The following is a 24709-nucleotide window of genomic DNA, read 5'->3' on the forward strand; positions in this document are numbered from 1 at the left end:
CAGTCTGAGTTTTGTAAAAATGGTGCCTTTTAATCACTTTTTTCAATCTACCTTTCAATTGCTTCTTTTCAGGCTTTCTGCTGTTGTACAAGAGTCCTTTGTTGAGAGCAGAGTTGCCAGACTTCTGTTTCTCTGTGCCTGTGGTGAACGCGTAAACCTTAACATGGTAAAAAAGGATGTTGCTAAACAGGCTTTTCTCTTCATTTTATCTGTGCCAAATCAGAAGGTGTTGATTGATGCATGCAAATCCTGGCAGTTTTCCAAGTGTACTAATGTGGTCATTCTGCGTATGTGATCCAGAACCGTTGGCAGAATTTGCCAGATCACACCTAAGGTGAATATTATCCTCCCCTGATGCACCTATTCAGTCTGCCCTGTACTTTCACACTGCCTGAGATCAGGGTTAGTGAGTAAGTACAGCACATGTTTTATTCTTAATTGTTTACTGTATGTCGTGTTGTTACTTGCGAGCAAATCACCAAGGCAAATACCTTGTATGTTTATGTACTTGGCTAATAAAATGTATTGAAATTCAAGTTCAAATACAGCACAGCTGTTGATCAATAACTCCCTGGAGATAGACATAACATGCAGGAGTAACTCAGCAGGACAAGCAGCATCTCTGGAAAGAAGGAATGGGTGACATTTCAGGGCGAGGGCCTTCTCCAGTCTGAGTTACTCCAGCATATTGTGTCCATCTTCAATGCAAACCAGTGTGTGAAGTTCCTTCCTACACACTTCAACTCACTGTCACTGTCAAATGATCTGCTTGGGCAGGTAACTGACAATTAAACAAATTAGTTTAGATATTCAGGTAAAATGTGGATTGAAAGAGGAACAGATTAGAAACAACGTCATTATTGGTTTTAATATCATTGCAAACTCTTCCTTGGGAATCTTTACACACTAATTATGACAATTGCCCAACTGGAAATCACTTTTGTATGTATGTAATTACAAGTGGAAAATTAATTTCAAGATACTAATATTTTTCAATGATGGAACACAGGCAAGTGGGACCAGTGTAGCTGGGACATTGGTGGCCAGTGTGGGCAAGATGGGCCGAAGGGCCTGTTTCTACACTGCATCACTCTATGACTCTATGCGGTAAAGGATAAATGAACCAATGCCAATGTTCTCTCCGAGAACAACATCGCCAATATCGAGGCCCAGTTTCACTTGGTCAGTTCTGTTGGCCAGTCACAATGATCGCAGTCTTATCGCTGGACTCCCAAATTGAACCTCTGTTCTGAGCTCTATTACTGGAAGGTGGGCAGAAGAAAAGATTCAGGGTTGTGTTCAGAACCTCCTTGAAAGACCACGACTCTCCCTCTGACTCCTGGGGATCACTTCCCCAAGCGGATAAGGGGTATTCAAGATGATATTATCACACTTTTATTATCCCACAAGGTCCCACATACGAGATTAGTGGGCAAGATTAGAGCACATGGTATTGGGGGTAGGGTACTGACATGGATAGAAAATTGGTTGACAGGCAGAAAGCAAAGAGTGGGGATAAATGGGTCCCTTTCAGAATGGCAGGCAGTAACTGGTGGGGTACCGCAAGGCTCGGTGCTGGGACCGCAGCTATTTACAATATACATTAATGACTTGGATGAAGGGATTAAAAGTAACATTAGCAAATTTGCAGATGATTCAAAGCTGGATCGTAGTGTGAGCTGTGAGGAGGATGCTATGAGGTTGCAGGGTGACTTGGACAGGTTGTGTGAGTGGGCGGATGCATGGCAGATGCAGTTTAATGTGGATAAGTGTGAGGTTATCCACTTTGGTGGTAAGAATAGGAAGGCAGATTATTATCTGAATGGTGTCAAGTTAGGAAAAGGGGACGTACAACGAGATCTGGGTGTCCTAGTGCATCAGTCACTGAAAGGAAGCATGCAGGTACAGCAGGCAGTGAAGAAAGCCAATGGAATGTTGGCCTTCATAACAAGAGGAGTTGAGTATAGGACCAAAGAGGTCTTTCTGCAGTTGTATAGGGCCCTAGTGAAACCGCACCTGGAGTACTGTGTGCAGTTTTGGTCTCCAAATTTGAGGAAGGATATTCTTGCTATTGAGAGCGTGCAGCATAGGTTTACTAGGTTAATTCCCGGAATGGCGGGGCTGTCATATGTTGAAAGACTGGAGTGACTAGGCTTGTATATACAGGAATTTAGAAGGATGAGAGGGGATCTTATCGAAACATATAAGATTATTAAGGGGTTGGACACGTTAGAGGCAGGAAAAATGTTCCCAATGTTGGGGGAGTCCAGAACCAGGGGCCACAGTTTAAGAATAAGGGGTAGGCCATTTAGAACGGAGATGAGGAAAAAAAAATTCAGTCTGAGAGTTGTAAATCTGTGGAATTCTCTGCCTCAGAAGGCAGTGGAGGCCAATTCTCTGAATGCATTCAAGAGACAGCTAGATAGAGCTCTTAAGGATAGCGGAGTCAGGGGGTATGGGGAGCAGGCAGGAACGGGGTACTGATTGAGAATGATCAGCCATGATCACATTGAATGGCGGTGCTGGCTCGAAGGGCCGAATGGCCTCCTCCTGCACCTATTGTCTATTGTCTAATCCATGCATGGGGAGCACATTGAAGCCTTGTATGCAGTGGCAGAAGGAGGGAACCATCTCAAACTCCAATCAAGTAATTTCTAATGGGTGATTGACTGAAAGGCCTTCATGCAGCAATTATAATTTCACTGATCCAAGTGAAATCAATAACCACGAACAGTTGTAGCAGCTGTCACAGGATGGTGATCTTGGATTGAAGTACAGGTGGGCTGTTCCTGGAGGCGGGCACGGCTTCTTGCTCGTAATTTCTGGGTGGACGCTCTGCTTCAGGTGTGTGGCTCACAGCAGACTGGCTGGTGAATTTGGACATAACCACCAGTCAGCTTTTACATCGCCATGCGGGCATGTTCTCCCCGTGACCTGCGTGGGTTTTCTCCGAGATCTTCAGTTACCTCCCACACTCCAAAGACGTGCAGGTTTGTAGGTTAATTGACTGGGTAAAATGTAAAAATTGTCTCTAGTGGGTGTAGGATAGTGTTAAAGTGCGGGGATCGCTGGGCAACGCGGACTCGGTGGGCCAAAGGGCCTGTTTCCGTGCTGCATAGGTTTCCGGGCGTGCAGCGTAGGTTTACTATGTTAATTCCTGGAATGGCGGGACTGTCCTATGTTGAAAGACTGGAGCGACTAGGTTTGGAATTTAGAAGGATGAGAGGGGATCTTATCGAAACGTATAAGATTATTAAGGGGTTGGACATGTTAGAGGCAGGAAACATGTTCCCAATGTTGGGGGAGTCCAGAACCAGGGGCCACAGTTTAAGAATAAAGGGTAGGCCATTTAGAACAGAGATGAGGAAAAACTTTTTTAGTCAGAGTTGTGAATCTGTGGAATTCTCTGCCTCAGAGGGCAGTGGAGGCCAATTCTCTGAATACATTCAAGAGAGAGCTAGATAGAGCTCTTAAGGATAGTGGAGTCAGGGGGTATGGGGAGAAAGCAGGAACGGGGTACTGATTGAGAATGATCAGCCATGATCACATTGAATGGCGATGCTGGCTCGAAGGGCCGAATGGCCTCCTCCTGCACCTATTGTCTATTGTCCATTGTATTGTCTATTGTCTGTATCTCTAAATCTAAAAAACAAAATTCTAACGTTAAATTGTACAGATCTAGGATTACTCGCGTTCATTTCTTTAACGCCTCGCGGGCCGACCCGTGTTCGGCAGGGCAGCGGTCGATGAGGACGCGGGTGAACTGCCGTGTGGGGGGGGGGACAAAGGAGGACCTGGCATTGGGGAACCACTGTGGGAAGGGGAGAGAACAAAGGTGGACATGGATACATAGAAAGTAGGTGCTGCAGTAGGCCATTCAGCCTTTCGAGCTAGCACCGCCATTCAATATGATCATAGAAACATAGAAAATAGGTGCAGGAGTAGGCCATTCGGCCCTTCGAGCCTGCACCGCCATTCAATATGATCATGGCTGATCATCCAACTCAGTATCCTGTACCTGCCTTCTCTCCATACCCCCTGATCCCTTTAACCACAAGGGCCACATCTAACTCCCTCTTAAATATAGCCAATGAACTGGCCTCAACTAGGTGCAGGAGTAGGCCATTCGGCCCTTCGAGCCTGCACCGCCATTCAATATGATCATGGCTGATCATCCAGAATCAGTACCCCGTTCCTGCTTTCTCCCCCATCTCCCTTGATTCCATTTTCCCTAAGAGCTCTATCTAACTCTCTTTTGAATTCATCCAGTGATTTGGCTTCCACTGCCTTCTGTGGCAGAGAATTCCACAGATTCACAACTCTCTCGGCAAAAAATGTTTTTCCTCATCTCAGTCCTAAATGGCCTACCTCTTATTCTAAGCCGTGACCCCTGGTTCTGTACTCCCCCAACATCAGGAACATTTTTCCTGCATCTAGCCTGTCCAATCCCTTAAGAATTTTATATGTTTCTATAAGATCCCCTTCTCATCCTTCTAAATTCCAGTGAATATAAGCCCAGTCGATCCATTCTTTCATCATATGTCAGTCCCGCCATCCCGGGAATTAACCTGGTGAACCTCAATAGCACCCTCAATAGCAAGAATGTCCTTCCTCAAATTAGGAGACCAAAACTGCACACAGTACTCCAGGTGTGGTCTCACCAGGGCCCTGTAGGACTGCAGTAGGACCTGTACTCAAATCCTCCCTCTATGAAGGCCAACATGCCAAATGCTTTCTTCACTCCCAGCTGTACCTGCATGCTTCCTTCCTTGGGCTTGGGTTGGCTCGGGATTTTTGTGGCGACTATTTGCATACCTTGGATATACAAGCAAAGAAATAAGGTATTCCATTCCATTCCATTTCAATGTGAGAAGTCCGGCAACCACGGGGAACCCAGTTTAACGAGTTGTTCATCAGCTGCTTGTTCAAACAGGGGCTGGAAATGAAAATCTGGGTTTCTTGTTTTGTGCGTGGAGGGGTGCGCTCGGCCTGGGAAGTTTTACCTGCAATTACTGTCTACGACAGCCGATCTCAAGTCAAGTCAAGTCAAATTTATTTGTCACATACACACACATACACGATGTGCAGTGAAATGAAAGTGGCAATTGTGGCTGCCAAGTCTCACTGCCAAGCCTGAAACCCTGTCACAAAAAGCTGGAGTAACCCAGCGGGTCAGGCAGCATCTCTGGAGAGAAGGAATGGGTGACGTCTCGGGTCGAGACCCTTCTCCAGACTGAGAAAGATATTGACGGTGATCCTTATTGATATTGATGGCTGTTCTTTGCTAACTAACGCCCGTGTTTGGTCACAAACTCCCAATTGTCCAGCGCCCAAGATCTGCGCCCTAAACTGGGGCAAGATTGGAATACTGGACAGCTGGAAAGTTAGTTAGGACACGTAAAGGGGACATTGCCTGCCTGCCTGCCTACCATTGTTGAAAGTTTGGAAAACAACGAGTACCCACGAATAGGTACAGAAACTAATTGAAGTTGTAGCAGTGTGGGCAAAGTTTGTTATGCTTCTGTCCCCTGTTTGTCAATGGCCTTGGAGAGGGAGAAATTTTCAGATTTGTAAGTGAAGTTGCCGGAAAATGATATTCTATTTTAGCGTCTGGCTCTGTTACCTTTGTGTTTTTTACAGTCCTCAAATAAAACTACGAGACCGCCCGTTCAAACTCTGGGCACACGCCCAGGACTGTCTGTGTGTTCGTTCACCTGTGTGCAGACTCGACCCATTGATATTCAGTTGCCATAACATGTCGCAGCAGGGTTAAACCTCTTGTGAAAAGCAGCCCCCAATTTTCGTTCGGTGCAGGCTGCGAGAAGCCTGCTCTGTGAACTTGGAAATGTTGGGTTTCACGCAGGTGAAGGCAGTCTGCCAAAAGCGATGCCCCTCGCACTGAAGCGCTGTAAATTAGACACCAGGTGCAGGAGGAGGCCATTCGGCCCTTCGAGCCAGCACCGCCATTCAATGTGATCATGGCTGATCATTCTCAATCAGTACCCCGTTCCTGCCTTCTCCCCATACCCCCTGACTCCGCTATCCTTAAGAGCTCTATCTAGCTCTCTCTTGAATGCATTCAGAGAATTGTCCTCCACTGCCTTCTGAGGCAGAGAATTCCACAGATTCACAACTCTCTGACTGAAAAAGTTTTTCCTCATCTCAGTTCTAAATGGCCTACCCCTTATTCTTAAGCTGTGGCCCCTTGTTCTGGACTCCCCCAACATTGGGAACATGTTTCCTGCCTCTAACGTGTCCAACCCCTTAATAATCTTATACGTTTCGATAAGATTCCCTCTCATCCTTCTAAATTCCAGTGTATACAAGCCTAGTCGCTCCAGTCTTTCAACATATGACAGTCCCACCATTCCGGGAATTAACTCCAGTGTATCCAATTATTTGTTCGTTTGTTTGTTTGTTTGTCCGTCCACTGTCATCCGTCGGCAGGCTGCCTCTTCTTGCATTTGTCACCCCTGCACGGACTGGGGGGAAAGAGAAGCTCTTGGTCTGTGTGTGTGTGGCGGCCGGACCCGAGATGAGCAGAGGACATTCACCGTGTGCTGTGATTCACGACTCCCGGAGCTGCCGCCTGCGCGGCTGCTGCTCATTATTCCAACGTGATGAAATGTGAGTGAGTGTGTGAGTGAGAGTGTGTGTGTCTCTCCCTCTCTCTCTCTCTCTCTCTCGCCAGGGCCAGTGATAGCTGCGTGGTGCTTGGCTGTGGACGACTGCAACACTGCCTTTCTGTAGCACACAATATTATTTTGTCTGGGGGACTCATGCTGGAGTGGACAGAGGAGCAAGAGCAGAGGGAAGCAACCCTTTCCCTGGCCCCAACCGAGTTGAAGGGAGGCGCAGTTATGGAGCTGAAGTGAGCCTAAGAGCCCCCCTGCATGCATGGATGTGTTTAGCTTTGTGAAGATCGCTAAGCTCTCGGGGTAAGTGTGCATCATTGTGGGCTGTGTGTGTGTGTGCTGTGTCCACAGTGGACCATATCCAGGCTGTGGTGGTGTGTGACTGACAACACAGCAGGAACCTGTGTGTGCCGTGCATTGCAAAACAGCGCGGATCGATAGCCACGGCTATCATCGGGAAGTGGGAGCGTGGGAGACACGATGCACAATGTTCATTCCGGGCCTCTTGTAATTATTCTTTGGCTGATAGAATCGCGGATTAATGGTTCCACTGAATTGCCCTCAATTGCCACCCTGCGATATTTGTGCATGTGGAGCGGACGGGTGTGTGTATTGGAACGGGATGATAGACCATGCCATGATTGGAAGATTCCCGTTTACTGCATTTCACTGGTGGAGAATCACAACACAAGGATCTTGATTACAGTGGTTTATGAGATAGCGTTAATAATACTACTTATCCGTGCATTCCAATCTGCAGAAGTATCGATTTTTCTCTCCCCCCCCACCCCCCCCCCCCATGTTTTTTTAACGTAAGGCATTTCTGTGATATTCGACACTGTTTTGACTTGGTTAGTTTATATTCTTCGTCCCTGACTCGAAAAGTTAAACCAGCCTTTCAGCTGAGAGGGGGATACTTTGTTCGCCTGCCGTGAATTGTCTTCTGAATAATGCTTGGGCTTTTGGAAAAGGTGCTCCAAAAACCGCAAGTGACCGCCTTTCATTTGGCTGACGTTGAAAAGAAGCAACAACACATTGGGATTTCCTCACCGTTCAATTGTTCCCGCCGATGGGGTCGGGGGTAAGTAAGAATTGCCCCACGTGTGAATGATGTTCTCCCCCTTCCCACTCTTCCCACAATAGATGTGTATTCTGGGATGGCAGGACTTTCAGATGAAGAAAGACTGGATAGACTCGGCTTGTACTCGCTGGAATTTAGAAGATTGAGGGAGGATCTTATAGAAACTTACAAAATTCTTAAGGGGTTGGACAGGCTAGATGCAGGAAGATTGTTCCCGATGTTGGGGAAGTCCAGAACAAGGGGTTACAGTTTAAGGATAAGGGGGAAGTCTTTTAGGACCGAGATGAGAAAGTTTTTTTTCACACAGAGAGTGGTGAATCTGTGGAATTCTCTGCCACAGAAGGTAGTTGAGGCCAGTTCATTGGCTATATTTAAGAGGGAGTTAGATGTGGCCCTTGTGGCTAAAGGGATCAGGGGGTATGGAGAGAAGGCAGGTACGGGATACTGAGTTGGATGATCAGCCATGATCATATTGAATGGCGGTGCAGGCTCGAAGGGCCGAATGGCCTACTCCTGCACCTATTTTCTATGTTTCTCTTTGCTGATTTCAAACCTGCAAAACAGGTTGTTTATTGCAAAGGGACATTTTGCATTCACTTATTAACCAGAAAACAATCCAAAAGGTCTTTCAGTTTGATGGGTCATCTGCAAGTCATCGATAATCGATCATTTCGGGTTGTTCTTCATAGGCTTGCAATACGAGCTTCGCCTTGTGATGATAAACAAAAATCGCAGAGGGGTGCAAGTTTGTAACAAAAATTGGGACAAGTGTTCAATAGGTCAGTCAGCATCTGTAGGAAGAAAGATGTTTATCTTTCCCAGATACGACATAACTAGCTGAGTGTTCCCAGTGTTGTGGAATTTGCAGTTTTAGTCACAGAGTTGGAGGAAGGATGGTATTTACTGGAAAGTGCGCAGAAAAGATTCACTTGGACGCGACTGGGACTAGAAGGCGTGAGTTATAAGGAGTGGCTAGAATAGGCAGGGATTTTCTTCCTCTGTAGGTTGAGGCCCAAACTTACTGTGGTACATACAAGCAGGAGGAGGTAAGGTGGATGAATGCAGACTTTCTCCCAAACTTTAGGGAGAAAGTTTCAGGGACTTTCTCCCTAGAACTCCCGCCTTTTTAGGGAATCTAAAACGAGAGGACAAAGATTAAAAATAAAAGGGACCCAAGGGGCAATATTTTGGAGGTGTATGTAACAAGCTGTTCGAGGAAGCTGTACAGGTGAGTACAGCCACAATATGCATACATTTAGAATGCATTTGGACAGGTACATGGTTAGAAAAAGGTTTAGAGGGATATGGCCAAACACAGGCAACTCAGGTAGCTCAGATTAGACATCTTCCCAGCCTGGAGGATTTGGTCCAGGAGTCCTGTTTCTGAGTTGCATAACTCTGTAACTCTATAAAATAAAATGTCTGATTGCACTGCAAACATCCAAAATGGGGAAAAAAGGGCAATTATTCATTAAAAACTTCAATTAGGGCAGTTTTAATTTGTGAACTAAACACTTTTCGCGGCCAATGATTAAATGAATTCTTCAGGGAATGTAATATTGCAACTTCCCAGCACTGAGAAAAATTAGATCAGCTGTGAGCACAGTTTATTCAATCAAATCTCCTGTTATTATTCGCGTTGGTGGACAGAGGCCACAATAAATGCCCTGTTCGGGAGCAAAAACAACTGTGGAGTAATTTCTGAAAAGATTGGATAATATTGTGCAGGCATTGTACAGCTGAATGGAACCAAATGAGGAAATAGTTGTGCAAAGTGACAAAAGCAGCAGCACAAATGCTGCAACTTTGAAATAAAAATGTCTGGAAACATGCAGCTTAGCACTCGGACTTTCCAAAGGAAAAGGCAAAGTGGTGTTTGGGTAATATTTGATATTGGAGAGTTAATCAATTATTATCCTGCAGATGCTGTCTAAAATATTTCTCGTGTACTTCTATTTTTTATATCAAATATAGATTATCTTGGTTATGGTAACACCTCAGAACTAAAGTGTAAGAAAATAACTGCAGATGCTGGTACAAATCAAAGGTATTTATTCACAAAATGCTGGAGTAACTCAGCAGGTCAGGCAGCATCTCAGGAGAGAAGGAATGGGTGACGTTTCGGGTTGAGACCCTTCTTCAGACTGAAGAACTAATGTTAGATATAGCTCTTGGGGCTCACGGAATTGAGTGATATGGGGAGAAAGCAGGAATGGGGTACTAGTTTTGGATGGTCAGCCATGATCATATTGAATGGTGGTGCTGGCTCGAAGGGCCGAATGGCCTACTCCTGCACCTATTATCTATGTTTTAATGTGTACCAGTCTTTCCCCCACATTCTGGGTCTAGTACCACCTGCTCCAGCCCTTTGCAGGAGAGAATTGAAATTGAACTGGAAATAATTTGTGGCAATGTGGATAACATCTTGTTAGAGATTCTGAAATCAATCCCCATTTTGGTTTCACAAATTCTACTTTTTGGGATTCCCTTCAATTCTGTTTCTAATCCACAGATTCCATACAACCAGAGAATTAAAAATGCAAAGGACTAGTGCGTGGTGTAGTTTTTTCCAGTTGAAGTGCAGTTCACATCCAAATGATTTGAACCAAAGTCATTTATTTCACAAAATTCTGGAGTAACTCAGCAGGTCAGGCAGCATCTCAGGAGAGAAGGAATGGGTGACGTTTCGGGTCGAGACCCTTCTTCCTTCTCTCCTGAGATGCTGCCTGACCTGCTGAGTTACTCCAGCATTTTGTGAAATAAATACCTTCGATTTGTACCAGCATCTGCAGTTATTTTCTTACACTCTTTATACTGAACCAAAGTCAAGCGTCAGTCAATCTTTCTGTGGTCCTAAGCAAATTACATTGAGATTAGGTGCATATTCAAACCTAAATAAGGTGCATACCATTAGTGGATATGGGAAACCACAGGTCCATGAAATTTAAATGGGTGTAGGTATTTAATGAGAAATGTCACTGTCAGTAAAGGGAAAGGAAAGCAATGTGCCTCGTGGTTTTTTAAGTTTGTCTTTCTATTCCCCTCCCACCATGTTTGATGGCTCTTAATGCCCAGCTTATGCTCTATGGCGGGTATAGGTTAACCCAGCAGCTGGTGGCACATGGTCTGCGTTTGGCCACTGCCTTATTGTTTACAGCCGGATTCCCACAGTTATTATATGATGCTGTAACAATCTCTGCACATATGGTCAGTAGCAGCACTGGACATAATGGCACTTGTAAGCCATGTTATTGATCACCATTGGCAGCCATCATCCGTAGGGTGCCGTTTGAAATAACTTTTGTACAGGAAATATCCTTTAATTGCCCCTGTGGTATTTCCATGTAGTTTGTGCCATTTTCTGAGGATGTGGGTGTGCCAACGGCAGCAGATGGCACTGAACACCTCCAGTGCAAACTGAACTGGGTGGCAATGTTCCATATTTCAGATCCAATAGGCACGTCTTGCGATGGAAACAATTGCCAGTAGCCATTGTGCGATTTGCAAAATAATGAAACAACAAATGGCAGAAGGGTTCTTGAAACCCTAAATGCCAGAGGGAAAATATTGAGCCAGATCAGAAAATAGATGTCTGAAATCCATTTATTTTAACAGAACATTATCTTTTCAATGAACAGCTTTGTGCGTTCTATTTCTTAGAAAATGTCAGGAACCCATTTTAGGTGAACACAAATATGAAGCGTTTTCTGAAAGTGCAAATATCAGGCAATGATGAAATGAGAGCAGAACTTTGGTGCTCCCATTTCAACTCGTAATTGTTTTATGTGAGCGTTTCACCATTTTAAGGTCAGAAGCAAACATGTTCATTGTAAACAGGGGAAGATTTGGAGCAATGGATATCTGCTCTCCGTCATCTAGAAATTGGGTTAATCCAGTGGAAAAAATAGAGCTTGGTTTAACCACAGGGGATTCGTATATCTGAGACACAAAAAGTTTGATGGACATTCACCAATTTCAGAAAACATGCTATGACAAATTGATTGTATAAGAAATGAGCCATTAAGATTCAAATAACTCATTGCATCCAGGCTATTGTAGATCCATTGAACATTTGTGTGGCCAGTTAAGAAATATTAATGCCTTTATCAATGTAAAAATCATATTTTTAAACTTATTCTGACTTCTTTACTGGAAGAATTGAAACATTATCCTAAGTTGTAATGTGAAATGCTTGTGCAAGTTAGTATGGGGCAACATTAGACCCAAAATCAGCATCTGTGGTTCTATTTATCCCATATTGTTCTGTATGACAGCAAATGTTTTGAATACTTTTTGACAATGAAGTTAGTTTATGGCATTCATGCAGCCACGTCACCTAAAAAATGGTTTCTCCACGTAGTTTTGTTGACTCGGTCTGAAGAAGGGTCTCGACCCGAAACGTCACCCATTCCTTCTCTCCTGAGATGCTGCCTGACCCGCTGAGTAACTCCAGCATTGTGTGTCTACCTTCTTGCATGTATGTTGGGCTTTTCAAGGTTTTCAGGATGTCCCAAAGCACTTCAGTCAATGATGTACTTTTGAAGAACTGTAATTATTGTGCAGGCAGGCATTACGCCAGTTTGTGGGATATACTCGACTAGCTCCTGTTCGTATCAATCGTAGTTCAAATTTAAACCCCATTAGAAGTATTTTGGCAGTATGCTGATTGACTACATAAAATGCTTTAGGTGGCTTTGATTGTCGATTAATATTGGCTAGGATTCTGTGGGAACCTGTCACAGGGAAAATGTCACAAGTCTGCCTAAAGAAGCAGTAGGATACTTGGTTTAACATCTCAAATGCGAAACTATATCGTACCACTTCAGCAGCGAAGTTGCTAATATATTGTACTACTTCAGCATCGCCCTAAGTTCTGGGCAGGGCCTTAAACCCACAACCTTTGATTTTGAGATGAGAATTCCACCACTTATCTAAGACGGGACCAACTTACAAACTTACGATGTGGTGCATCAATGTGTTGGATCAAGAGAACTCCAGTTGATCTAACTTACGAAAAAAAAGTTACAGGCAGTACATCTTGAAAAGCTGACTGCACCAGTTCTTCATGAAATTCATCAACAATACCTGAGGAGCAGTGCATCTGTCTTTCCCTGGTGATATCACTGCCTTTTGACATAGTTGTTTATCCCCATGGATATATCTCAAGTGGGTCACAACTGTCCACTCCTGTACATCGGCGAGACCAAGCGCAGGCTCGGCGATCGTTTCGCTGAACACCTCCGCTCAGTTCGCCTTAACCTACCTGATCTCCCGGTTGCTCAGCACTTTAACTCCCCCTCCCATTCCCAATCTGACCTTTCTGTCCTGGGCCTCCTCCATTGTCAGAGTGAGGCCCAGCGCAAATTGGAGGAACAACACCTCATATTTCCCTTGGGGAGCTTACACCTCAGCAGTATGAACATTGACTTCTCTAACTTCAAATAGCCCTTGCTTTCCCTCTCTCTCCATCCACTCCCCCTTCTCAGTTCTCCCACCAGTCTTCCTGTCTCCGACTGCATTCTATCGGTCCTGCCCACTCCCCTGACATCGGTCTGAAGAAGGGTCTCGACCTGAAACATCATCCATTCCTTCTCTCCAGAGATGCTGCCTGACCCGCTGAATTACTCCAGCATTTTGGGTCACAACTGTTGTCAGTCCAGAACTATCGAAGGCTGTCTGTCCTTGCTGATGACAATGAGAATATTATGGTGGTCCTACGTCCTAACTATCACAATGATGTCAGATAACAAGATTTTACATCCAAAATTGCATTGGAAACATGCTAATTCTAACTCTTTGTCTGCTTTGTTAAACAGAAATTTAAACGTGCGTCGATTATTGTTTCTTAATCAGGTGAGCGAGACTGCAATTGAAAATCAGCAAACTGAAAGATAACGCGAATATTCCCTTCTGGCCAGTCTTTTCATCTTTTGCAATGGTTTTCTCTGTTTCTTCCTGAACCAATTCAACATCTTATTTCCCAATGAGAGGAACACATTTTAAATTGTGCCCCTTTAAGACATGTGCAGGAAGAACATGTGCAGGATTGGACAAAGTAATGAAAGCAGGAAGCATTGAAATAAACATTATGCTTCCTCCTTCTCTCTGATGGAAGAAGTTAACCTAGAGGGTTAAACAAAACACTTGTATACCAAATTGCACAGAAGAATGTCTTTGTGGTATCTCTGCCTCGTGATAGTGTACATCACCTTTGTAGAGTACTTCTCTACTTTGCCGTTGCGAAGATTTGATTGGATTTACAATTGCTGCAAGTGGAAATAACGGGTTGCCATTCCACAGGAATTGCAGGGAGGGAAGGTATCCAAGATCCTGCAAGAACTCACCTCACCACATTCAGAATTTATCGAGCTCTTGTGAATAAACTCACCAACGTCAGTGAGCTGCTTTGTGCTGGTTGGACAACAGCAATCGATGTTGGAAGTGTGAATTGCACTGATTTCCTTTGACCAGTGGGGGCAGTATGCACAGAAGTGGAAGTGGAGAAGCTGAGAGTGATTGCTTTATGCTTTTAGCTCTAGAAAATGAGGAACTAGAGTATTGTAACAAATTCCACGCAATTCCTCTGTCTAGAGTATTGTAACAAATTCCACATAATTCCGCTGTGTTTGTAATGCAGAATGGCTGTTCTTTATCATTTCTGTTTTTCTTTTATAATCTATTACTTCCATAAACTCCATGTACAGCTAATGTTCAGCAGGAATGTGGATTTTTGAAATCGCCTTTGATTCCTGAAGTATAAAATTGGAACTAAATCACTAATCTGTTGCTAACCGTGCATGGCCTTTTGGTGGCGCGGAGTTTGACCATTCTGGGATATGTTAACCAGGTGCAACCTCCGCTCATGTACCCAGCAGAAAGTAAAGCTTAACATTTAAATAACACTTGTGCCAGTGATGATGGCCATGATTCTGTTGGATGATTCAGTAATATTCTTTCGGGATTATAGTGCATTATTCTTTATATTCAATTTGCCTTTCTAATCTTTCACTGAAAGGAAGCATGCAGGTACAGCAGGCAGTGAAGAAAGCCAATGGAATGTTGGCCTTCATAACAAGAGGAGTTGAGTATAGGAGCAAAGAGGTCCTTCTGCAGTTGTACAGGGCCTTAGTGAGACTGCACCCGGAGTACTGCGTGCAGTTTTGGTCTCCAAATTTGAGGAAGGATATTCTTGCTATTGAGGGCGTGCAGCGTAGGTTTACTAGGTTAATTCCCGGAATGGCGGGACTGTCATATGTTGAAAGACTGGAGCGACTAGGCTTGTATACACAGGAATTTAGAAGGATGAGAGGAGATCTTATCAAAACGTATAAGATTATTAAGGGGTTGGACACGTTAGAGGCAGGAAACATGTTCCCAATGTTGGGGGAGTCCAGAACAAGGGGCCACAGTTTAAGAATAAGGTGTAGGCCATTTAGAACTGAGATGAGGGAAAACATTTTCAGTCAGAGAGTTGTGAATCTGTGGAATTCTCTGCCTCAGAAGGCAGTGGAGGCCAATTTTCTGAATGCATTCAAGAGAGAGCTAGATAGAGCTCTTAAGGATCGCGGAGTCAAGGGATATGGGGAGAAGGCAGGAACGGGGTACTGATTGAGAATGATCAGCCATGATCACATTGAATGGTGGTGCTGGCTCGAAGGGCCGAATGGCCTCCTCCTGCACCTATTGTCTATTGTCTTTCAGGGTTTCTCCTCATTTTCTGACCCCTGTTCTGAAAGAGTCTGGCAGGGTCAGAGAGCGGGTGCCTGAAGCAGGGTCTCGACCCAAAACGTCACCTGTTCCTTTTCTCCAGAGATGCTGTCTGACCCGCTGAGTTGGTCCAGAATTTTGTGTCTATCTAGGGTCAGAGAGTAGTTGAGAGTCAACTAGTACCATATGCCTGGAGTTACAATGGATTCATTAATGACTTGCATGATGGGATGGAATGTTCTGCAGCCAAATTTGCTGGTGAAAACAAAATTGGTAGGAAAACAAGCTGTGAAGTGAACACAAAACATCCCAGAAGGATATTTAAGCAAGTGGACAAAGAAAAATGGCACATGGAGTGTCATGTGGGGAAGAGGAAAGTTGACCCCTTCCAAAATAAATAATAAAGCCAATTGTTTAAATGGAGAGACTATGGAATTTTGTGTTATCAAAGAATCTGTGTGTCCAAAAAACACAAAACACAATGTCCAAAAAATTAACAGGTGGATTTTGAGTAATGATAAAGGCTAATGAGATGTGGGCCTGTTTATGAAGAGATGGATTCTTTCTTTCTTTCTATCATTTTATTTCGTACATGTTAAAGGACATCAATTAAAAAACAAAAAAAACACCAAAAAAACAGAAGAAATACAAAGAATTTCATCCATTACTTAACGTCTTTCATCATCATCATCATCATCATCATATACATATACAGCCAGAAACAGGCCATTCGGCCCACCAAGTCCATGCCGCCCAGTGATCCCCGTACTTTAACACTATCCTACACCCAATAGGGACAATTTTTACATTTACCCAGCCAATTAACCTACATACCTGTACGTCTTTGGAGTGTGGAAGGAAACCGAAGATCTCGGAGAAAACCCACGCAGGTCACGGGGAGAACGTACAAACTCCTTACAGTGCAGCACCCGTAGTCAGGATCGAACCTGAGTCTCGGGCGCTGCATTCGCTGTAAAGCAGCAACTCTACCGCTGCGCTACTGTGCCGCCCCTTACATGTGTGAAAAGGAGTAGGAAGAAGTGTGAACTTATTTAATCCTACCCCCATTCCCTAATCAATATTTATCAAGTATTATCTATAATAACTAATACCTAAAATACATATATAACTACATATATACTCACTCACCCCTACAATCATATGAATATACGTATTTACACAATAATGTCTATATTAACTACATCTGATATATATACATATTCCAATCTTGAGTAATTCTCAATGGTACCAGGTCAAACATGGTCAAAGAAAACTCCTCCTGTTTACCACCTACTTTCCTCCTGCAGCTGACCCAGTCCAGCTAATTGCCCCTCACCTGTTTGGTGAAGGAACACAGCATGGAAGTAGAGATTTGCTATAAGTTTACAAGGTGTTTCAGAAAGCAGGACCAGATTTGGTCTCCATGTTCAGAGAAAGGTAAACTCGCACTGGAGGTTGTTCACAGAAGGTTAACTTAATTGTTTCCCAAACTGGATACCACTGAGTAGGTTGCTGGATATGACGATTGCTAACAGTGTTAATCATTCTCACGATAATTGAAAGTTGGTTGATTGAGTGGCAATTAGCTGGACTGGGTCAGCTGCAGGAGGAAAGTAGGTGGTAAACAGGAAGAGTTTTCTTTGACCATGTTTGACCTGGTACCATTGAAAATTACTCAAGATTGGAATTAATCTCCTGTTGATTGGAATCCATTTCTTGTCAAGCACTTCAAAAGGCTGCTCCTTCTCACCTGTTTCCCATTGTAGGTTTGGCCTGCCTTTGCAGCAAGATGCACCCAGGGAATGTAGTCGATGATATAAAATATATATATTTTCATATGAAGAAAGACTGGATAGACTCGGCTTGTACTCGCTGGAATTTAGAAGATTGTGGGGGGATCTTATAGAAACTTACAAAATTCTTAAGGGGTTGGACAGGCTAGATGCAGGAAGATTGTTCCCGATGTTGGGGAAGTCCAGAACAAGGGGTCACAGTTTAAGGATAAGGGGGAAGTCTTTTAGGACCGAGATGAGAAAGTTTTTTTTCACACAGAGAGTGGTGAATCTGTGGAATTCTCTGCCACAGAAGGTAGTTGAGGCCAGTTCATTGGCTATATTTAAGAGGGAGTTAGATGTGGCCCTTGTGGCTAAATGGATCAGGGGGTATGGAGAGAAGGCAGGTATGGGATACTGAGTTGGATGATCAGCCATGATCATATTGAATGGCGGTGCAGGCACGAAGGGCCGAATGGCCTACTCCTGCACCTATTTTCTATGTTTCTATATGGCACAGAGTCTATAAGGAACAACTCCATCAGTGCAACAATGTCAGGCTGTGGAATAGCTGCCCTAATTTAGATACTTGTCCCCTGGTGTTTATGAAGAGGATTTTACAAGGTTAACTGAGCAATAACTGAACCGTGTACATTTTTATGATACAATCTGACAATTTGTGGTCACCATTCCCTTTACTAGTTTTGTACTTGAAAGTTTTATATTTAATTTAATTAACTGAATTAAATTTTGCAGTTGCTGTGGTTCAATGTGAACTCCTATCTCTGGTTCAGGCCTTTCAGGTCAAGATGACGCTTAACCAAATAACAACTGCTGCAGCAGATAGATCAGAGTGGCCTCCTCAACAGTGGCATACAGATGGGGGAGTTTAGCAAAAGATGGGACATTTTAGGAAGAGGTTCCAATCTGTTGGACTGCTGGAGAAGATTGTTCAACATCCTGGCTATCAAGATCCAGAACAGCTGCCTACTTTTCATTCCGGCACCTGTGTACAGGCAAAAAACAAAATATCCGAGGAATGTTATGTGGGTAATCCTACTAGGTGGAGAAAAACCGTGAACAGTTGGAAGGATAAGATCACCCACGATTCACAGAATCTTGTGTGGTTTAGGATAGCCTGCATTTAGCTCAGTTCATTTTCAGTTTAGTTTATTGTCACATGTACCGAGGTACAGTGAAAAGCTTTTGTTGCGTGCTAACCAGTCAGCAGAAAGACGATACAAGATTACAATCGAGCCATTACAGTTATGCTCGTAATCTAGAGTGCTGCTATTATATTGTTGGAGAAAGCAACTTTGAGCAAAGTAATTATCATAGTAGCAGAATGTTGGAAATACTCGGCAGGTCAGACAGCATCTGGGGCCAGAGAAATAAGATTAACTTTTCGGGTTAATTACTCTATCAGTGGTCAATGTATTTCCATCAAACTGTCCTTCATCTTAGTCTGGTGACCTCCCAACTGCCTACAGTATATGAACCTGTACCAATTTGGCTCTTGCAATCCCTCCTTGGCAAATCATTTTAGAAACATAGAAAAATAGGTGCAGGAGTAGGCCATTCGGCCCTTTGAGCCAGCACCGTCATTCAATAGGATCATGGCTGATTATGCAAAATCAGTTCCCCGTTCCTGCTTTCTTTCCATATCCCTTGATTCCGTGAGCCCCAAGAGCTAAATCTAACTCTCTCTTGAAAACATCCAGTGAATTGGCATCCACTGCCTTCCGTGGCAGAGAATTCCACATTTGGTTCACAACTGTCTGGGTGATTCCACAGATTCACAACTCTCTGGCTGGTGACATATGAGCATTGTTTGGACATTTCAAATGTCTTTGTCTTTACCTCTCCAATTACAGGAAAGCAGTTTAAACTTTAGACTTGGGTAGTCGCAATCTCAAAGCCATTTAAAAGGGCATGGATCACTGCAGCCCAGTAAACCATGAGATTTGTACTGGGATTAATCTTCAAATGTCCTCTCTTTAATAGACCAAGTGTGTGGTGGTGCACTGAAGATGATGGTAATTTCACCATCCATGTGAGTACTTTCATAAGTGGCTCCTGAAATATGGGAACTCATCCACATATTGAGAGATCTCTTTGAATATTTTTGGAGAAAGGTATTGTACATCGGCGAAACCAAGCGCAGGCTCGGCGATCGCTTCACTGAACACCTGCGCTCGGTCCGCGTTAACCAAACTGATCTCCCGGTGGCTGAGCACTTCAACTCTCCCTCCCATTCCCAGTCTGACCTTTCTGTCATGGGCCTCCTCCAGTCAGGGCCGTTTTTACAGCATTATGGGCCCCCGGGCAAAGCAGTGTACTGGGGCCCCTACCGTTACTCTCCCCCACCCCCTTTCCCTACCAGCCCCCACCCCTGTCGTGCCGGCGAAAAGCACTTACCGAAAAGCACTTAGCGATGGACTTAGGGTGCTACATTGTTGCGAAAAGCACTTACAGATTGCTGTGAGAAGCACTTAGTGACCGAAAATGTTGCGAAAAAAGCACTTATTGAACCTACATTTTTAAAGTAGTATTTATTTATTGCAAGTCACTTAACATACACAGATCAGCATGGGGCCCCTATGCTCGTGGGGCCCCGGGCAAGTGCCCATCAGGCCCATGCATTAAGACGGCCCTGCCTCCAGTGCCATAGTGAGGCCCACCGGAAATTGGAGGAACAGCACCCCATATTTCGCCTGGGCAGTTTGCAGCCCAGTGGTATGAACATCGACTTCTCCAACTTTAGATAGTTCCTCTGTCCCTCTCTTCCCCTCCTCCTTCCCAGATCTCCCTCTATCTTCCAGTCTCCACCTATATCCTTCCTTTGTCCCGCCCCCCTGACATCAGTCTGAAGAAGGGTCTCGACCCGAAACGTCACCCATTCCTTCTTTTCCGAGATGCTGCCTGACCTGCTGAGTTACTCCAGCATTTTGTGAATAAATACCTTCGATTTGTACTAGCATCTGCAGTTATCTTCTTATACTAGGTATTGTACTGTGGATGCAAGATAATAGAGAACCTTTGCCTGGTGAATATTGAGTGTAAGGCCTTTTATGGTTCATTGAATGGGTTATTGGTGACCTGCAACTTGTCCTCCAAAGCCAAACAACTGTCTATCACAACTCAGCTTCTGAGTTTGGGGTGACCTTGAGTGCAGTTGAAAAACGCCCCCAATTGATCCTGCAGGTGATTTCCGTTCCGAAGGGATGCATGTTGGAGATGATGTGCAGCATTGCAGTGAGAATGATTTTCATATTATATTATATTTTATTATATTATTTTTCATATTTCAGATACAGCGCGGAAACAGGCCTTTTCGGCCCACCAAGTCCGCACCGCCCAGTGATCCCCACACACTAACACTATCCTACACACACTAGGGACAATTTTTACATATACCCAGTCAATTAACCTACATACCTGTACGTCTTTGGAGTGTGGGAGGAAACCGAAGATCTCGGAGAAAACCCACGCAGGTCACGGGGAGAACGTACAAACTCCTTACAGACGGCGCCCGCAGTCAGGATCGAACCTGAGTCTCCGGCGCTGCATTCGCTGTAAAGCAGCAACTCTACCGCTGCGCTACCGTGCCACCCAATTGAATAAAGTGTCAGCTAAATGATGCAACCAAGACACTTTCATAGAGTGATACAACGTGGAAACAGGCCCTTCCGCCCAACTTGCCAACTACACTGGTCCCACCAGCCTGCATTTGGTCCATATCCCACCAAACCTGTCCTATCCATGTACCTGTCCAACTGTTACGTAAATGTTGGGATTGTCCCTGCCTCAATTACCTCGTTCCATACATCCACCACCCTTTGTGTGAAAAAGTTACCCCTCAGATTCCTATTAAATCTTTTCCACCTTAAACCTATGTCCTCTGGCCGTCAATTCACCCACTCTGGGCAAGATACTCTGTGCATCTACCCAATCTATTCCTCTCATGATTTTGTACACCTCTTTTAGATCACCCGTCATCCTCCTGCACTCCAAGGATTAGCGTCCCAGCCTACTCAACCTCTCCCTATAGCTCAGACCCTCCAGTCCTGGCAACATCATTGTCACTTTTCTCGCTACCCTTTCCAGTTTGACAACATCTTTCCTATAGCACGATGCCCAGAACTGAACACAATACCGTAAATGTGGCCTCACCAACGTCTTGTACAACTGCAACATGACCTCCCAACTTCTATACTCGATACTCTGGCTGATGAAGGCCAATGTGCCAAACATCTTTTTGACCACCCTATCATATATCATATCATATATTTTACAGCCGGAAACAGGCCTTTTCGGCCCACCAAGTCCGTGCCGCCCAGCGATCCCCGCACATTAACACTATCCTACACCCACTAGGGACAATTTTTACATTTACCCAGCCAATTAACCTACATACCTGTATATCTTTGGAGTGTGGGAGGAAACCGAAGATCTCGGAGAAAACCCACGCAGGTCACGGGGAGAACGTACAAACTCCTTACAGTGCAGCACCCGTAGTCAGGATCGAACCTGAGTCTCCGGCGCTGCATTCGCTGTAAAGCAGCAACTCTACCGCTGCGCTACCGTGGCGCCTCTATCTACCTGCGTCTCCACCTTCAAGGAACCATGCACCTGCACTCCTAGATCCCCTGCTCCACAACACTCCCCAGAGCTCACTATCATTCACTGTGTAGGTCCTGCCCGGGCTAGACTTCACAAAATGCAACACCTCACATTTCTCTGTCTTAATTGAGATTGGCATTTTCTGTGAACCCATGATTGGGATCGTAGTTCTCATCTATCATGAAAGAAATATAAAATGGGGATGTTCTAGTGGCAGGCAAATTTAAGAAGGTGTTTCACATTCCCTTCAAATGGATGGAATGAGCAGCTTTAGTCAGGTTGAAGAAGGCTACGTACAGTGGTTGATGTCTCACAAAGCTGAGTCTCAGTGTATATCATGCCAAAGGCTATCTGTAGGTGGATAAAGTCCCTGCGGTGGTTTGGGGAGAAGCTCTTCAGCCACTCAGAGGAGCCAGTTGAGGACAACTTTGGCTCTGAATCTTCCATTGGCAGATAAAAGGGTGATCCCTCTGCAGTGAGACCTAACTTGTTTCTTGAAGATGACCATGAACATGGCAACATTGCAGTGAGAATGATTGAATAAAGTGGCACCTCTGAGGTCTCTAGGGTTATCCACTTCTTCCCAGATGTGGATTCAGTTTAGTTTATTGTCCCGTGTATCGAGGTACAGTGAAAAGCTTTTATTGCTTGCTATCCAGTTAGCAGAAAGACAATGCATGATTCATTTACGATCCTTTTACAGTGATAAGGGAATAACGTTTAGTGCAAGGTAAAGCCAGCAAAGTCCGGTCAAGGATAGTCCGAGGGTCACCAAAGAGGTAGATAGTAATTAAGCACTGCTCTCTGGTTGTGGTAGGATGATTTAGTTGCCTGATAACAGCTGGGAAGAAACTGTCCCTGAATTTAGAGATGTGTGTTTTCACACTTCTACACCTTTTGCCTGATGGGAGAGGGGAGAAGAGGGAGTGGCCAGGGTGCGACTCGTCCTTGATTGTGTTGCTGGCCTTGCCGAGGCAGCGTGAGGTATAATTGGAGTGACCCCCTTGCACCCAGTGGAACTCCAGTAATTCTGGACAGGCAGGTCACCTGGATCGCTGCTCCCTTTGGGAAAGCCATGCAAGAAGAGATGCTTTGTACAGGTGGGCACTTCTCACCTGTCGAATGCAGGCAAACGCAGTTCTCTGGATTACTCTGTAAATGTCTCGGGTTGATGACTCTAAGAAAATCTGGAGTTGTGAACCACGGTGGACCATCAGTGGTATAGTCCTGCTGGAGCGAAGTGTCGGCCAAGTCTTTCTTCAGGTTCATTGCTTCAGCTGAGAAATGTGGCATCTTCTATTAGGTCCTTTGCGATTTGTGCACATTCTGGGCAACGTGCTGTCCTATCTCCACCATGATGCTGGATGACCCGTGAGGAGGACTATCGCTGTTGAACATGTGCTGCTTCGAAACATCTGTGCTGTACATCCAAATTTGGTTTGCAAAAATCAGAAGCTAGTCAAAGACAATCTACTGTTGAAATCAGTGATCAGTGCGAACTCCAATGATGAATCAACACGATTCCCACTAACTTCTGAGGCAAAGAGCAACAAGTTAGTCCAGTTCCACGATGCCTCTGGCTCTGCTATATTTTGGTTTAAGGCACCAAAGAACAGGCTTTTAAAGAAGGAAGACTGCTGATTTTTCCTTGAGGCAGGACTTGGTGATGTGTTGCGATCTTGGATGGAGCTGTTCCCCAACCAAGCCCTGATGCATCCTGATTTAAAATACTTTCTATGGTGCATCTGTAGAAGTTGGTGAGAGTTGTAAGGGACCTGCAGGACATCCTTAGCCTTCTAAGGACGCAGAGGCGTTGACATGTTTCTTTAATCGTTGCTTCCATATGGTGAGGTTGTGGATCCATGCTGAAGATGCTTACTGAAGGTTGAACTTCAGCATGGGCATCATCCATCTGAGACACTCATCACCCATTTCTTCTCTCCAAAGATGCTGCCTGTCTTGCTGAGTTCCTCCAGCATTTCGTGTCTATGTCACACTCCCTGATTGTTATCCTGAGTCACTATATAACCAATTGACTCTTCAAGGACAAATAATTCTTCTCCTTAAGCCCTTTGCTCCTCTCTGGAGCATAGGCCTTTGACAAATGTCCTCCATCTCACTCGGTTGTGGGCGGTTCTTTCGAGATCTCCCCAGTTGAGCCCACTCCCAGACATTTCTGCCTGAACACCTCTTCTCCAGCTGTTCCTGGGGCCACCTAACGGACCACTGTGGAATCCCCACCAAGATCATAAACTTAATCAAGAACTCGTATGATGGAACCTCATGCAGAGTTATGCAAAGCACTCCCAGCGCTTTAGTCAAGATGGGCGTCAAGCAGGGATGTCTACTGTCACCATTCCCGTTCCTCCTGGCAATTGACTGGATCATGATGGGAACAACTGAAGGGAAAAGAAATGGAATTCAGTGGACAATGTGGGAGTGGCTAGATGACCTTGACTTTGCAGACGACGTAGCTCTCCTTTCACACACACAGTTACAAATGCAGGAGAAGACGGACAGACTCTTACAAGCTGCAACAAAACTTGGTCTTACACCCAATACAGCAAAGACACAGGTGATAAAGATCCACTCCAAAACCAGCAACCCTATCCTCATGCCCAGCACTGCCCTGGAGGAGGTAGAAACATTCACATACCTAGGCAGTGTTGTGGACACCACAGGAGGGGCAGATGCAGACTTAAACAGCAGAATCAATAAGGCTATGGTGTGTTTAACATGCTCAGGAAGATCTGGAGATCAAAACACATCTCACGGACAAATAATGCTATTAAAAAGATCTGTGAAACTCATAAAAGATAGCAGGATCGAACTGGTGTTCTGCAGTCTATTGATGCCATTATATGTGGATTAGACTATAGATTAGAAATGGA

The 24709-nt window shown here is 44.6% G+C and overlaps 1 protein-coding gene across 3 annotated transcripts in view; it reads left to right on the plus strand.

The window, feature by feature from the left end:
• Nucleotides 1-6561: 6561 nt before the first annotated feature.
• Nucleotides 6562-24709, plus strand: part of frmpd4 (FERM and PDZ domain containing 4) — a 583956-nt gene continuing 565808 nt past the window's right edge. For 2 of the 3 annotated variants that reach the window (XM_078408967.1, XM_078408968.1), the window contains exon 1: nt 6562-6938. In XM_078408967.1, coding sequence (XP_078265093.1) covers nt 6898-6938 — 41 coding nt within the window. In that variant the 5' untranslated portion in view covers nt 6562-6897. The remainder of the gene's footprint in view (nt 6939-24709) is intronic. The other variant, XM_078408973.1, reaches the window with a different exon arrangement.

This window comes from Rhinoraja longicauda, chromosome 12 (assembly GCF_053455715.1).
Source record: "Rhinoraja longicauda isolate Sanriku21f chromosome 12, sRhiLon1.1, whole genome shotgun sequence".
Lineage (NCBI taxonomy): Eukaryota > Metazoa > Chordata > Chondrichthyes > Rajiformes > Arhynchobatidae > Rhinoraja > Rhinoraja longicauda.